Below are 17,419 nucleotides of genomic sequence, written 5' to 3' on the forward strand. Positions count from 1 at the left end.
GTGACCTCCTCTCAGGTCCTTTAGCCTCCTAACATTAGCAAACTGTACCCGTAGTGCGGTGCATGTATCTGATGACATGAAATCACAGCACAGCATGGTGGATGAAGAGGAGTTCAAATCCTCGGTGGCTGCTATAATTTAATGTAATGAGATACATACCGGTACAAGGGTTACATTTTGCAAATGTAAAGGGTACAGGATTTTTGATGACATCACCCTAGTCATATGACATGAACTGCTGAATAGTGAGGAGGCATAAGGTACGGATAGGAGTAGGCGGGAGGGGACAGCCTATTAGGACACGCCCCCTCGGATTCCAGGTAATACAAGATAAAATAGATTTATAGGGTTGTGAAGAAAACTATTTTTAGCTAAAAGAAGTGTTTCAGTTCGTTAATAGGGCTCTATAGGAGCCTGCCACTAGCTGTATATGTGCAAATGGGTTCCCTTAAACTATATTGGCTATGACTTGAGTTAATCTTTCAACTAAATCTAATTCTGAGGCTTCCATATAAAAATCCATCTGCTGTCTCTCATCTCAAAAAGAACCCAGTTCAAGTCCATAGAAGTTCAAGTTTTCTTTATTAATGATGATGATAAAGATAACAATTGCGGCCCCTTACTGGGCGAGTTATTTTTTCCTCAGAGTGTTTTTGTGTATAACCAGACCGATTTCTTTGGTAATAGCCAAAGCTGTGGTTTACCAACTAGATACATTTCTGTCAGCAGAAGTCCCAGGAATGGCACCCCCTCACTATTACATACTGTTACATAACATATATATGTCGCTCTCGAGCTGTCAAATACCGCAATTAGGGGTAAAATAGGGAAGTTTTAGAATGTAGGACTATTGGAAAGAAGGGTACTATTTTATTACTTTTTATAATTCATTTAATTAATTATTTATTGAATTCCAAGTGAAATTTATATTTACGTGTATTGGTGTTTTATGGTATATGTGTTTTTTTATGTGAGTTTTTTATATATGTGATGTCTTGTTGATTGATGTAATGCGGATGTGGCACTTTAAGTTCCCGTTTGGGATAATAAAGTATTATTATTATGTCATATAAGTCACCATACAAGTTTGGTATGTAAGGTATAAGGACAGATTGACAAAAAAATTGGTTGGAAGTAGATTTTCCTTTGAAAGGCACTTAGAACACGGCCGCCCTCATTTGACTCCCTTCATAAATTAGAAGCATCCCCCCTTTTGAAAAGTTATCAGTAAGGGACTTTGGTAGTAAGTGATCATAGGTAGAGAGACACATTGGCGGTCATTTACTAAGGGCCAGATTTGCGTTTTCCCGACGTGTTACCCGAATATATCCGATTTGCTCCGATTTCCCCTGAATTGCCCCGGGATTTTAGCGCATGCGATCGGATTGTGGCGCATCGGCGCTGGCATGCACGCAACGGAAATTGGGGGGCGTGGCCGAACGAAAACCCGACGGATTCAGAAAAACCGCCGCATTTAAAACAAAAAAAGTGTTGCGGAGCTTGCACTTACCTTCACTAGGAATAGGCCGGTGAACTTGAGCGTGTTCCGATGCTTTTCAGCGTCGTCCTGGTGGACGTCGGAGGAACTGCCTTAATGAATCCCGTCCGGACCTGAATCCACCGCAGAGAACGCGCCGCTGGATCGCGAATGGACCGGGTAAGTAAATCTGCCCCATCAGGTTGAAGTCTGATTGAATCCCCTTTCAATTAGAAGAGGACATAAGCGAGATACGGCTCAGACACCAGATGGTTGACTTGGCCATGGTCTTGCCCAGCGTTCTGGATCATCTTTCCACAACCAATACCAGATAAGAGAAGCTTATGCCCGTAGCACTAAACTGAATAAAAAATACATCTGATTTCTGAAACCGATGCCACGTCTACATTTACTATCCGCAGGGTAAAACTTCATAATATCATCACAAGTCCATGACTATCACTCCACTTCCGGGAAATATATCTGGGGTTACCACCCTTGTGTATTAATAGTGATTTTAAACATAGTAATTTAATGAAAAAAAACACTGGGTACTCAAGTTCTATCCTCAGTTCCTTCGTGAGATACACACGGAGCCAGGTGAAGAAACGCTAGACGACAAGGTGCTGAGCAGTTAAGCCAGAGCTGTCCTCCTATAAACCAGGTCTACAGACTTCACATCGTTAGCCGACTCTTCTTGGCAAATAGTTCCAGTAAATTAATGACTTTCTTATCAGTTTTTTTCCTTGGCCATACAGGTGTAAGTAGATGCGATCATGCCAACAGTAGTTCTGCATGGAAACAGGTTCTCTTCCAAAATGGCTTAGCCGCACAATTTATGATATGTTGCTTGGGCAAGTCCTGGGCTGCCTATTAGATAACAACCTCATGACGGAGTAGGTTTTTCTCCTATCATGTTGGATACGTTGTCTCGTGCTGGGGTTGGTGGGGCGGTTTATCTACATGCATACACTTTGTAATCCGGGGGCTCGCTGCGTGTTGTCTAGATTAGGACTATCTAAAGATACTATTTTGGACATGATCTCACTTGCGAAGAACGGTTTTTGGGTTTGATGGGTGCCATACGCTTAATGCTCAGATACTTCACTGTATGTGGAGCACGATATCTTGTGCTAATGAGGTGAGCTGCCAGATATTACGGGCGGACTGGGTGCTCCTGTTTCTGTAAGGGTGGATGGCTGAGTACTCCCCCGGCACTGGAAAGGCTTCAAAGACTAACTCAAGTGGGCAAAGCTATGAAAATTGTCTTGAAACATATCAAGTACAGGCAGTCCCCAGGTTATGTACAAGATGGGGTCCTTAGGTTTGTTGTTAAGTTGAATTTATATGCAAGTCGAAACTGTATATTTTATCATTGTAGTTCTAGACAATTTTTTTTTACATTTTTTTGCTGTAATGGGACCAAGGATTATCAATAAACCTTCATTACAGACTCCTTACAGCTGATCATTGCAGCCTGGAACTATGGTAAAGCTTTCAGAACAGTTCATAAGAGGTCATAGGGGGCAGAGGGGTCCGTCTTTTTCTAGGGGTAGTCTGTAAGTCGGGTGACCTTAAGTAGGGAACCGCCTGTATTGGGTCTACAGATGTCTACAGGGGCGTCCCCCACCACAGACAGTTCTGGTATAACCACAAATCGTAAGGAGATCTCCCTTCTGCGAATATGTTTATAATCTACACTGGATTTTCTTTATGATAAGTTTTTTTTTTTAAAGAGTTTTCACATTTAGATAAAAAAAAATGTGTGTTCACCTGGCTTACATGTAGGGGACGTGGATATACCTCACCATCACCACTGACCTCAAACTTTACTATTTTAAGCTATAACAGCCTCACATCCACCATGGCAGGTTCTGCTTGAAAAAACATAGATTCACACAATGTGCTACACAGGATGGGTAATACATTTCTGATAACATGCAATTTCTTGTGACCACACACAGTGGTAGAATGCAGCCAATTCTCCAAAACTAGAGGGGGAAAAAATAGAAAAAAAAAAGGATGCCAGTATATAGCAAAGTAGAGAGCAGACACCGTGTAATCCATTCACCTCCTCCTGTTCTATGACATTCTGCCTCTAGATAGAAAACTATGGGACACATTTACTTACACGGTCACCGAGTACAAAGAAAGTTCATTGTCCGACCATAATGCATTATGTGACGACTCACTAAGATTGTGCACCCGATATGAATGTGTCGCTTCCCCGCTCAGGTCCGACAGAGTTCACCATCTTTTTAGTGGTGCACGTAAGTGCTTGGGCTTGCGACACATTTTGAAAGTTAAATCCCACGCTCAGTGGGACTGTCTGACAGCACAACCCCTAAATTGTGTTGCATGGAAGCCAGCGCAGCTAGGCCATAACCCCAGTCCACACACTTCTAAAATACCTGTGAAAGACGTTTTAGCCCCGAAAACAGTGCACAGTCCGACAAAAGTGCGCATGCCTCCTATGTACAATTTGCTCAGCTCCTCCTGCTCTATAACATGCTGTCTGCAGATAGGACACTATGTACAATTTGCTCAGCTCCTCCTGCTCTATAACATGCTGTCTGCAGATAGGACACTATGTACAATTTGCTCAGCTCCTCCTGCTCTATAACATGCTGCCTGCATATAGGACACTATATACAATCTGCTCAGCTCCTCCTGCTCTATAACATGCTGTCTGCAGATAGGACACTATGTACAATTTGCTCAGCTCCTCCTGCTCTATAACATGCTGTCTGCAGATAGGACACTATGTACAATTTGCTCAGCTCCTCCTGCTCTATAACATGCTGCCTGTATATAGGACACTATATACAATCTGCTCAGCTCCTCCTGTTCTATAACATGGTGCCTGCAGATAGGACACTATGTACAATCTGCTCAGCTCTTACTGCTCTATAACATGCTGCCTACACTATAGTCCAGATTTATCAAAAGCGAGCAAAACTGCACTAAGTGAGGCAGATTATTGAACACTGGCGCACGGTCTTCATTAATCTGGCCCTCCCTCCACTGCTCTGGAAGTGGGCACCATTTTTTAGGTTCACCTTTAACACACAGTGTCCGACACAATTCTGTCGAGTCCCTGTATTAAATGTGTTGCAAACGGCGACTAACCAATAACACTCCCCTTTAGATGAAGCCGCGACACAAAATCTTCTTCCTAGTGCAAAGTCAGACAGAAAACTGGCACAGCCAGAATAATAGATCTGGCCCATTGTGGCTCTGCCTAAATTCTCCAACTCTGCAGCAGGTTTCTGAAGATTCAACTCTATGGTTCCCTTGATCTCCTACAGCTGCAGAGCAGAGATCTTTCTATATATGCATATCTTGACCATTAAAGGTGTTAAGCATTACTAATATCATTGGCATTCGTAAAGGGGGGGGGGGGGCGGGGAACTGTGAAACCTAATTGTACATAGTCAAAAAGTGAGGTAAGAGAGATCATATAGCAATTATTTTCATCCTATCATCCCAAACTATTCCAAACCAGATGGTAGAACACACAGAATAAAGCCTTTCAATCCCTTAAACACTGAAACGCAGATCCAAACTGTTAACATTACATGCAATATTTTGTCGAAAGACGTACAATGGCTTGGAAGGAAACTGTAACATTTCGAGACGTCTGTCGGTGTCTTACATTTCCTCGTTTTTTTTTTTCTTCCCCCCTTCTCGTTTCTGTCCATGCGTTGTAAAATAAATAGCCGGAGAGAAAACACAAGCTTCATGTCAACCTTGGGGGGGACGGGGGACTGTGAGAGTCTACAGCGGCGGCGGAGAGTGGCCGGACACAGACTCTACTCTGTCACCACTCGCGTTGGGGCGTCCTTTGAACATAACAAATACACCAGGCAACACGAAGAAAGATTTTTGATTTTTTTTTTCCTTAGGAGGGCAGAGGTATTTCAACACGACTATTCTTATGACATCTAAATAGCCTCTGTGTCTTTTATCCCGCTGAAGAGGTAGGATGAAAGATGAGAATCTTTTCATGAGACTTAATACTAATGGTTATTTAGCTTTCAGCGTATCTTAAGAAACCAAAGCCATTAGTTCGGTGTGGGTCTTCATGCTTATTGCATACGTGACATTTCAAATATTTTATAGTCCCGGCTCCTGGCGGACACTTACACAGGGAGGTTATCAAAGCCTTTTTTTCGGATCAAGGGTCCTTGAATAAAACATTCCAAAAGTCATACGCTCAGAGTCTTCCAAAAAGTTTTGATCAAAATGGAACCAGTATCCAAAACAATTTTTTGGATGAAAGTTGTAAATTATTGTGGAAGAAGACATTTAAAAATGTAAAATTTTTGGAGTTCTGAATCTTTCAAAATCTTTCCTATTCTCATGTGATCGCGATAAATAGAAACCAAAAAGTTTGAGGCTATTACAATGGGGAAAAAAAGTTGCAAATTATTGTAGAATAATATGAAAAAATTAAATCATTTTTATAGTCCTCAAAAAGTTTTTCAAAGCGCCCCCCCCCCTTTTTAAAATAGTGATATTGATCAGCTATCCCAAAAATTTGAGGATATTATTTGGGGAAAAACAAGATAAAGTAAAAAAATATTGTGGAATTGTGGAACATTACATATGAAAATGTATCATTTTTGGCATTCCAAGTTCTTTTTAAGAATAGTGATATAGAATAGTGATATAGATCCACTATTCCAAAAATTTGAGGATATCACTCTTGGGGAAAAAAAACGGGTAAAAGAATGAAATTATTGTGGAAGAACACATTTCACAATAGAATTTTTAGAGTTCAGATTTTTTTTAAAAAGTTTTTTTTTTTTTTTTCTAGAATAGCGATAAAGATCTGCTATCCCAAACATTTTAAGATATTTCTTGGGGGACAAAAACCAAAAAATTATTGTGGAATAATACACAAAATAATTTGCAATATATATCCGCTATCCAAAAAGTTAGAGGGTATTACTTACTATTAAAATGGGGGAAAAAGTCTTCCAAAAAGGTTTTTCGTGATAGTAATATCCTTAAACATTTTGGATACCGATTTCCATTTTCATAAGGGAAAAGATATTGATTGTGGAATGATACATTCCAAAAGTGATATTTTTTTTGCGGTTTTGTAGGTATCCCCTAGTGTTTAATTTTTGCCTTTTTTTTTGTGATGGAACCACTATCCAAAAAGTTTGGGGATATAGTTTAGACAGAACTGGATAAAAAAAAAAAAATTTTCCCCTTCGGTCAGAACCTTACATATTTTATGCTTTCTAATGGTATCATAACAGAAGTGCGTCTAAAATGTTGACCAAATGATGAACATTTTCATGTTTCTTAACCTCATACTTTAAACAATAACAAGATAAAACGTAATACAGGAGGTCCCCTACTAAAGATCACCCGAATAAGGCTACATTCACACTACAGTATGGGGGACGTATATACGGCTGACGTATATGCGGCCGATATAAGTCCCCCCCCATACACTTCTATGGGCTCACGGCGCCCTACGGGAGCGGTACGGTGCAGCACCGTAGCCCGGGAAAAGATAGGACATGTCCTATCTTTTCCCGTATTACGGCGCCGCGGCCATATATCCGTGCCGTGTGCCCGCCATGCTACGGTGCGGCGGGCTCACGGCAGTGTGAATGTAGCCTTACAGATGACCCCTAGTTACAAACGGACCTCTGGATGTGGGTAATTTACTGTACTTTAGCCTTAGGCTACAATAATCAGCTGTAACAGTTATCACAGGTGTCTGTAATGAAGCTTTATTGTTAATTCTGGTTCTTACAATCGTCAAAGAGAACAAACTAATTCTGGCTGGGATTACCATTATCAAACATACAATTCCGACTTGCATACAAATTCAATTTAAGAACAAACTTACAGAACCTATCCTGTACGTAACCCAAGGACTGCCTGTATACAGTGAAATTGTCCTCAAAATGACAATTCTATGAAAAGACCAACCCCATAACAAGTGCCACATTTTTTAGTCGCATCATAGAGGTCATCTTCTACAAGAAGACCATCCATCAGAAAAGCCAGTTTTCAATGTAATTTTGGGTGGTTGTTGCAAAGATAATTCACTCTAAAGAGGGTTTTCAATGATTTTTAGACCTGAGACAATTCTATCACATTAGAACCAAGTTGATCAAGTTAACCACAGCACAGAGCTACATGTAGCTTCAGACACTAAACTACAGGTTGTACAGACAAGCAGGAGACAAGGTGGTAGTACTGTTTGGTGAAGTTTCAGTGTTTGTATACAGAAAGTGATTAGAGGTTCACCAAATGGGGTTGTGAACAATTTAGGCGTAAAATCCAGGTCAACATGCAAAGAGTTTGTATGTTCTCTCCGTGTTTACATGGGTTTCCTCCTGGTCCTCCGGTTTCCTTCCACACTCAAAAACATACTGGTAGGTTGAATAGATTGTGAGCCCTGTGGGGACAGGGACTGATTTGGCAAACTCTGGTTGGATACCGCCAGATCAGAGCAGCCACAGCCACAGTAGTGGAGGGTGGGTTTTGGTGCACATCAGTATTCAGAGGCTGATACAGGATAAAGATGTAAACAGCGCGTTTTGAAGCGGACACACAGCCCTGAAACGCGTTGTGAATTGAGACATCGGGAAAGTCCTTTTACATCTTTAGCCCATATCTGCCTCAAACCCATCCTACCTCTACAGGTTGTATGGCAGCATTCTTAGTAATGAAGAGGCCCATGGTTCGGAGCTCATAGGTCCCTTTAAAAAGCTCTTCGATGGTGTCAGAACTGGAAATTTTTAGAAACCCCCTATCAGTAGATTGAAAGGTGTTGAAAGTGTTAATCTAATTATCTAATTTCTTTCAGTGCATGTGATGGGGCTACAACACTGGAAGCAGGAACAAAAGAAGCCTGCCGGGGCTTGCTGGGCTTCACATTAGATAACTTTCCCTACAGCAACCTATATATTAGGAGGGATTTAAAGAATTTATAGCTGTGAGAGCCTGTCTAAGGTATTAGCGTTATATTTGTAGATTTAGCTCTATACATGACTCAAAAATTCCCCTGTCTTTTGTGTTCCTTGGAAATCTTGGCCGATTAGCAGCACCGTACATTCCTGTAGTAACACCTCTACGCTAGCGAGCGAGGAAGCTGCTCTCCAAAATATTGATGGGAAGGAGACACATATAAACAATCCCCCATCTTGGCTTATCTGAGATGACAAAGCCTATCCCTGCATTTATAATAAATATGCTCCGACTTGTTTGCTAGTCACTTTATCAGCTGGGATTCCAAGGTGGGATTGGCGGATATCCAAGCACAATGTTAGTGGGAGTAGCAGATCAGCTTTAAGTTCTACAGAACACGACCGTCTTTGAAAAGTAGAAGGAAAAAAAAAAAACCCTTGACTGCTGCTGGGAGAACTACAAAGACTATTACCTTAAATGAACGCACATTCTTGGTTTTATGTAGAGATAACTCTTTGGGCTCATGAAATTTTCAGATACTGTATTTAGTTATAGGCACAACATGATACACCTTAAAATTGCAGCTTTAAAAAGGGAATTTAATACTCATGATCTAAACCTTGAGTCATTAATGGGGTTAATAATATAATAATATAATAATAATAATAATCTTTATTTATATGGCGCCATCATATTCCGTAGCGCTTTACAAATCATAGGGGACAAATAATATAAAATAAAACATGACAGAGCACAAACATTCGTATGGAACAAGAGGAGTGAGGTCCCTGCTCGCAAGAGCTTACGGTTTATGAAGAAGAGTGGGGTGACACAAGAGGTAAAAGAATATATAATGGTCAAGCCATTCTTCTTAGGGAATAGAACAAAATATAATAAATGGGATTGCTGTCGCTTGAACCAATCATCAGCTGTCATCTTATATACAAGGTCCAGGGTGAATGGGACTGCAGAGGAGTCTGGTGCCTGCTGGTTGTGCTACTAAAGCAAGCTATGAACCTACCCACAGGAGGGTCCACTAGTCCTGTGCCTGAATCAAGCCTACATTGATGCTCTATGTCTATGGGAATCTGTAAGTCTTCGGAGAGAATGAATGGAGCACGGGTTTGCATGGGAGGGAGTTGTATCCTGCTTTCAGGAGTCAAGGCCACCTCCATTTGTGAACCTACATACAGATCATAACTTGCTTTAGTGGTAAACCCCCTTTAATAACAGATAAGTGGCCATTTCACGCTGGGTTCTTTTTAAAGGAGCCATGAATGGCGCTCCAGGAATGTGTGTTTTTCATGTTACATATAACTTTTTGGACAAGTTTTGGGCCACGGTGTTAATATGTAGCCATATTCATCCTCTCATTCACTTTATGAAAAAAAAATGATCACATAATATATGACAGAGCAAGTGTACTCAAAGTTTCTTCTAGGTCCAAGATGGCTAATAACATGAATATTAGTTATGTTATTGCTCTTTAAAATTTAGCAACAGATAGTCAATATTTACTTGATCAGTAAGCTGCAAGAAACCCCTCTGTGCAACCTCCCTCCAAACTTCGGCTAAGAAGCTGGAGGGGAGGACACACTTAAACAGATCTGTTCCATTAGGTGCTGAGCACATGGGGGAAGTAAGCATCAGGAATGAGAAATCCCTAGTCCAGTCGTACGGACTGTCCCGTCCCTCTCCCCTGACATTTTCTTATCCAAGTCACTGTGTACTGTGGAAGATGTGCACTGTTATATACATATTATGCTGTACAATGTGCAGCATGTGCTCCATTCATTAGTGTCTCAAGTCAGATGCCGGGGCCCCTTTAAACTTCAGGCCCCATAGCAGCTGCTACCACTGTAATTACGCCCCTGCTAGGGATGACCAACTCGTGGTACCACTATCAGCACAAAATGTGTCATATATATATCATGGTTCCAAGACCCAGATAGTGTGTAGCTAAAATTGTGTGCTGTAACACTGCCGTAAAACTACTTTTATTATGCAATCATTATAGGTCTCTGTGTCATATGTTGACAGTATGTGGCTGCAGTCCGATACGATCACGCGCTTGTTACTGCAATCGTTTGGACTTCTTGTTAAGTCAGGCAGCTATATGCTCTGTATAGAGCAAAGCAGCGACGAACCTGGCACTATTATTCGGGATATTGCTGTGTGTAAGACAGGGTTTCCACTCTTTATGTAGCGGAACGGAGTGAAATACACCCTGTATCTGCCGCTGCTAGTTGTTTTCCCTAGTTTGAACCTGGTTTCTTCTAGGGGTGAGCGCTTGATATGTTTAAATAAATAATAAAATAATTAAGATATGGGAATGTTTGTTATTGGACGGCGTACCTGACAATCAACATCACCTTCATAAGGTGCTGGGCGTGTTCAACCCTAGAAAAACCAGAGTTCACCTGGCGAAACGGCCGTAGGGATAGAGCTAGGGAAAACAACTAGCAGGGACAGATACACTCCGATCCGCTAAATGTAGATTGGAAACCCTGTCTCACCATTTTGTGAATCATAAAAGAAACTATTTAAGTTCCGTTTTCTTATTAATGAGTTTTGTTGTATTCACTTGTTTATAGCATTCTGGGTTTCTGTATCAGATGTATATAAATTCTGGGAATATCCCTTACAGCATTCATTAATAGTTGGGTGACTGGATTTTTTTTTCTATATAAACCAAAAGTGGTGACTTTTTTGATTGCTGTACTTTCAATGATTCTGTCTCTATTGGATCCAGTGTGGGTATTCCAGGTGTGGTGTAGCAGCCGAGTCTTAAAGGGGTTGTCCGAGCTTTGCATGAACTATATTACCGGCATGGGGGACTGTAAAAACAAACAAAAAAGTTATGCTTAATTCTTTGTAGCTCCCAGTGTCCCGATCTGTTGCCGGTTAGCGCCATACCCTTGTTCGTTTACAAAGACAGGGGCCGCCGTCCGTCTCAGATTCCCGGTACAGATTCAATTCTGTACCGGGTGCGTGGCAATGGACAGACGGGTGTGCCTGCCTCTGTAAACAAACACGGCACAGCACTAACGTGCTGTGTGGGGGAAGGGGAGTGTTAGAAAAGCATCATTTTTACTGTTTTTTTTTTTAAAGCCCTCCAGGCTGGTTATATGGTTTTTGCGAAGGCCGGACAACCCCTTTAATACCAAATATGTGTGACAAAAAGCTAAACCAATAGAGTCTGGTCACTTAGAACAGAAACCCTGTGTTCTTTTAGGGATTACCCCATATTTTGTGGAATCTCTTTGGGAAAGGCAATCACTATACGATTTTCCGGGTAGTGCTGTGCTCCTCCACTCACATATCATCTTCCACAAACAGTTTAATACGTCCAGATCTAAAATCAGAAACAGCCACGTAAAGAAAAAACTTCAGTCAAAAGCTAAAAATAAATCCCCTAATTGTTTGCCATCTGGGTCTTTGTCTTCGGTAATGGCATATAAACCAGTCCCGCGTGTAAGCTTCTCCTCTGCCCAGGTTGGCAAGGACCTCAGCGGCAAATACTTTCCTGTTTCTTCTACTTGATTAAAAGGGAACGGTAAATTGTGCCACATCGACACGTCCTGGATGATGTGTGCATGGCCTTGGCTCTCACAGTGCACACATATTACTGTCAGAAGGGAACTACAGCGGAGGGTCAAATGAGGGCAAGAAGAAATATCCCCCCATGATCTGTACAGCGCTGCGGAGTATGATGGCGCCATATACATAAACATATTTTTATTACCATCTAAAAAGTGGACATATGGGGATCCCATATAAAAAGCGTGCATAGGTAAAACTACAACCAAGCCAAACTCGATATATATGCATTCGAGGAATTCACAAGATAGATGATAGATACTTTTGTAGATAGATAGATACAGGGCAGGCTCCAGGTTATAGTGGGCCCCTGGGCGACAAAGCCTTAGTGGGCCCCTCCGTGGGCCGACCCTCCAGTGGCCACACTGCCCCCCCCTCCCCTGCAGACACACTGACCCCCTCACCCCCCTGCCGACACACTGACCCCCTCACCCCCCTGCCGACACACTGACCCCCTCACCCCCCTGCCGACACACTGACCCCCTCACCCCCCTGCCGACACACTGACCCCCTCACCCCCCTGCCGACACACTGAACTCCCCCTGCCGACACACTGAACTCCCCCCTGCCGACACACTGAACTCCCCCCTGCCGACACACTGAACTCCCCCCTGCCGACACACTGAACTCCCCCCTGCCGACACACTGAACTCCCCCCTGCCGACACACTGAACTCCCCCCTGCCGACACACTGAACTCCCCCCTGCCGACACACTGAACTCCCCCCTGCCGACACACTGAACTCCCCCCTGCCGACACACTGAACTCCCCCCTGCCGACACACTGAACTCCCCCCTGCCGACACACTGAACTCCCCCCTGCCGACACACTGAACTCCCCCCTGCCGACACACTGAACTCCCCCCTGCCGACACACTGAACTCCCCCCTGCCGACACACTGAACTCCCCCCTGCCGACACACTGAACTCCCCCCTGCCGACACACTGAACTCCCCCCTGCCGACACACTGAACTCCCCCCTGCCGACACACTGATCCCCCCCTGCCGACACACTGATCCCCCCCTGCCGACACACTGACCCCCTTCCCTCCCCCTGCTGACACAATGACCCCCTCCCTCCCCCCTCTCCCTGATGACACACTGACCCCCTCCCTCCCCCTCTCCCCCTGTATACACACTGACCCCCTCCCTCCCCCTCTCCCTGCAGACACACTGAACCCCTCCCCCCTCCGGGAAAGAAAAAAGAATTTACCTTTCCTGGTTCCCCGGAGCAGCGCCTGCAACTGTCTTCGGCCTGGACCTCCCGTACGCGCCAGCTCTGAAGCCGGCACACGTGATCCGATGACGTCATCATGTGTGCCGGCTTCAGAGCCGTCGCATACCCTGCGGAGCGCTGCATCGTGGGAACTGGGACAGGCGAGTTTTAGATTCTGCCTCTATGCTGCGCTCCCGACCAGCGCAGCATAGAGGCAGAAAAGTGATCGATCCGGATGGTGATCAATTGTACCAGTGTCTTATAGCGACACTGGTACAATTGATCCGGGGGCCCGAGTGGGCCCCTCCAGTACCCCGGGGCCCGGCACTTGCCCCGGTTGGTCGGGTGCTGGCGCCGGGCCAGCACACCAGTATGAAATAATAAAATGTGCACTTAGGGATTGAAGAAACCCTCATTTTTTGATTTCATAATGATAGATAGATAGATAGATAGATATAGAAAGTCCAGGAAGTACACTGCAGAAAAGATGGCGGTGGGTGCAAGCTACAAGGACTGGGTCCAGAGTCCTCCGTGATGCGCCGAGCGTGGACCCCGGTGCGGGGAAGCTAGTTCGGATATAAACATTAATAAAGTGTTAAAACGCTTTAAAACAGTTTAAAAACATAACGGAGATAAGCGCCGGCACCAGCTCACCCTGTGCTGCTCATAAGCCCTATCCCAAGTGATAGGTTTTCCCAGTCCCATCTTCAAAACTTTGTACTGTAGAGATTTACCTGCACGGACTCCGTCTTCCCTTCATCCTTTGTGCCGAGAATCTTTTGCAACTACAAAGCAAAGACAAAGGAAATGAAATGAAAGTAAACAGAATAGAGATGTAACAAGACGAAGCAGATTCTAGGATAGTCTGGGGTTCTCTAGGCCGACCAGAGGATACGGCTCTGGGGTGCAGCTTTCTACCTATATACAACATCAATTTTTAAAGGGGTTGGCCACTTTACCTTACCTGCTTCTTGATATGTAAAGTGAAGCCTCCTGTCTTTTACCTCATCATCCGGAGATTCCAGTCCATAAAATGGCCGCAGATGGAGGGTCATGTGATCTCTAACTGTCCATGAACAATCGCCCTGCCAGGACCTTATGATAGTATTTATGAAAATAAGATCAAGGTCCTGGAAGGGTGATAGTTTATAGACAGACAGAGATCACATGATACTCCATATGCAGCCATATTATGGACAGGGATATCTGGCTTATGAAGACAGGAGGCTTCACTTTACATACCAAGAAAGCGGAGCAGAACTTATAATAGATGTATATTGGTAGATTACCTAATATCCTGCCCCCCCCCCCCCACTTACACACATTACAAAAATATGAGGTTAAGTGGCCAACCCCTTTAATTGCATTCTAGTCTATTTGATGCATCATACAATAAGTAAAGGATCCTTTGGAATTGTGACATTTAACTTTCAGGGCACTAGACATTATTATATGCTATATACATCAATCCTGCGTCACGTTGTGGCAGGTTCACTACAAACACATAAGATTACGCCAGAGAATGAGTCCACCTGTATCGGCGCCCCCTATCGAGCAAATATCTATCAATAGCGTGTGGCACACAGATGGGAAAACCATATAAAAATAAAGCACATACCTTCCTGGGTCATTCCTCAAAGGTCAGCAAGAATAAAAATGGGCTTGTGGTTAAATGGTATTAAGACATTTGCGATGTACGGTCGCTGCGCTGACCACGTGAGCACGACCCGGCTTTCTGCCCAGAGATTCACTAATAACATGGGCGGTGATTTTATTTGAGACATATTTAGAATTTTTTCCCTTGGTAATGAAGTGAAAGCACGCGGCACAAACGTAGCACAGAAACTCTGCTAAACTTAGACGTCTGGGTAGAAAAAGGCCATCTATACAATTGTCCTGTGTGATTCTGGACCCCCGTATAGATGGACGCCCCCTCCTGGAGACACCTGCCAGGCAGATACTTATTGCCACAGCTGTTCTTATGTTGCACAGCATGGAAAATGGAGACTTAAAGGAGCTGTCAGCAGCCTTTACACCACTATACAGGCTGCACCCTAAGAAAAGGAATGAGACGTCCTTTCTAGCATTCCCTCTTATGGGAAATCTCACCCATTTATCTACAAAAAAGGGCATTTGCAAATGAGCTGAGAAGAGTCATTTTTTTATATAGAGGCTGTAGGGGAGCACCACTTCATATGTTGGGCTCTACAGTATCTAAGTTAAGTAATGTTCTGCAACTGTCTATATATATATAGTGTACAAGTTCCTACTGTGTGTATTTTCTTGAATAATGACTTATCTGATTTTAAACAAAGTCTCAGTTTAAGACATTGGAGGAGGATTATCAGAGCAGAACTGTTCTAGTTGCCCATGGCAAACAATCAAAGCTCAGCTTTCACTTTCCCACATCTGGTCATAAAATGAAAGCTGACCTCCGATTGGTTGCCATGGGCAAGTAGAACAGTTCAGCTCTCAGAAACTTCTAATAAATCTCCCCCATCGTTGGCAATTTAATCTGTGGATCAAAATCCAATTCCCACCTTTAACTGCCTGAAAATCCAGTTCTGTAGCCCAAAATCATAGTATGAAAAGAAGACATTCGTCTTCTTTAATATGACACCAATACCACGTATCTAGAACATACAGAACCGAATATAGGGGCATCTGTTACAGCCTCTAAAAATGGCTCCTCTGAAGCAAAAAGTGACTCTTTTTTTTATAGGTAAATAAGTGAGATGTAAGATAAAGGGAATTCTAGAAAGGATATTTCATTCCCTACCTCGGTGGGCTAGTAGTTTAAAAGGGGGGAAATATGGGGGGGATGGGTTCCTTTTAAGCTAGGAATGTTCAGAATGGCATAAAAGTAGCAAAATTCATGATACTCACTTCCCCTTCTAACATTCTTGGATATATGATGGTCTCTACTTTCTGAATCTTTTCAAAAGGACTGCAAATAAGTGCTCAGCCACTCACTGGTTGAGTCAGATCACTGTTGTGAACAGTAATTGGCCTGCTCCCTGTGTGTCAAGATGGGGTATTCTCAACTGGGCATTGCCATTTAATAAAATTCACCTGCCATATATATTCATTTCTTCAATTGGATGTTGTTTAAAAAAACTACCCGTGGGAATATAATTTCCCATAAATGTAGACATGTTGTCCTCGGAAGCGAGATTGATGTCCTTGGATACAACCTCCTCTGCTTGAGAGATTGTGCCAAGAAACAAATACCGTATATACTCGTGTATAAGCCGAGTTTTTCAGCACAAAAAATGTGCTGAAAAACTTCACTACGGCTTATACACGAGTCAAGAAAAAAAATAAAAAACGTAATACTCACTCTCCGGTGTCCCGATCTTCAGCGCGAGGCTCCCGATCCACGGCGCGGTACCAGGCGGCGGCGGGTCCTCTTCTCTCTTCTGTAGCCGGCAGATCGCGTCCATGTGATCTGCCGGCGGGCGCACAATAAGATGCAGCGGTGTCGCGGCTGATGACGTCATCAGCCGCGACACCGAGGTATCCTAGTGCGCGCCCGCCGGGAGATCACATGGACGCGATCTGCCGGCTACAAAAGAGAGAAGAGGAGCCACCGTCGCCGCCTGGTACCGCGCCGTGGATCGGGAGCCTCGCGCTGAAGATCGGGACACCGGAGGGTGAGTATTACGTTTTTTATTTTTTTATTCGCTTGGCAGGGGGCAGGCTGTATACATTATGGGGGCAGGCTGTATACTCTATGGGGGCAGGCTGTATACTCTATGGGGGCAGGCTGTATACTCTATGGGGGCAGGCTGTATACTCTATGGGGGCAGGCTGTATACTCTATGGGGGCAGGCTGTATACTCTATGGGGGCAGGCTGTATACTCTATGGGGGCAGGCTGTATACTCTATGGGGGCAGGCTGTATACTCTATGGGGGCAGGCTGTATACTCTATGGGGGCAGGCTGTATACTCTATGGGGGCAGGCTGTATACTCTATGGGGGCAGGCTGTATACTCTATGGGGGCAGGCTGTATACAACATGGAGACTGGCTGTATACTACATTGGGACTGGCTGTATACTACACGGAGACTGGCTGTATACTACACCCTCGGCTTATACTCGAGTCAATAGGTTTTCCCAGTTTTTGGTGGTAAAATGAGGGGTCTCTGCTTATACTCGAGTATATACGGTAGTTTTTGCATTTGTG

At 43.7% G+C, this 17,419-nt stretch overlaps 1 protein-coding gene across 2 annotated transcripts in view; it reads right to left on the reverse strand.

Annotated features, from left to right (window-relative positions):
• Positions 1 to 17,419, reverse strand: part of MICU2 (mitochondrial calcium uptake 2) — a 172,901-nt gene that overhangs the window by 17,674 nt on the left and 137,808 nt on the right. The window contains exon 7 of one of the 2 annotated variants that reach the window (XM_072134295.1): positions 13,966 to 14,016. The exons of the other annotated variant lie outside the window; for it this stretch is intronic. Within the exon in view, the coding sequence (XP_071990396.1) occupies positions 13,966 to 14,016 (51 nt within the window). The remainder of the gene's footprint in view (positions 1 to 13,965; positions 14,017 to 17,419) is intronic. 2 annotated transcript variants of the gene reach the window in all.

Source organism: Engystomops pustulosus, chromosome 2 (genome assembly GCF_040894005.1).
Source record: "Engystomops pustulosus chromosome 2, aEngPut4.maternal, whole genome shotgun sequence".
Classification (NCBI taxonomy): domain Eukaryota; kingdom Metazoa; phylum Chordata; class Amphibia; order Anura; family Leptodactylidae; genus Engystomops; species Engystomops pustulosus.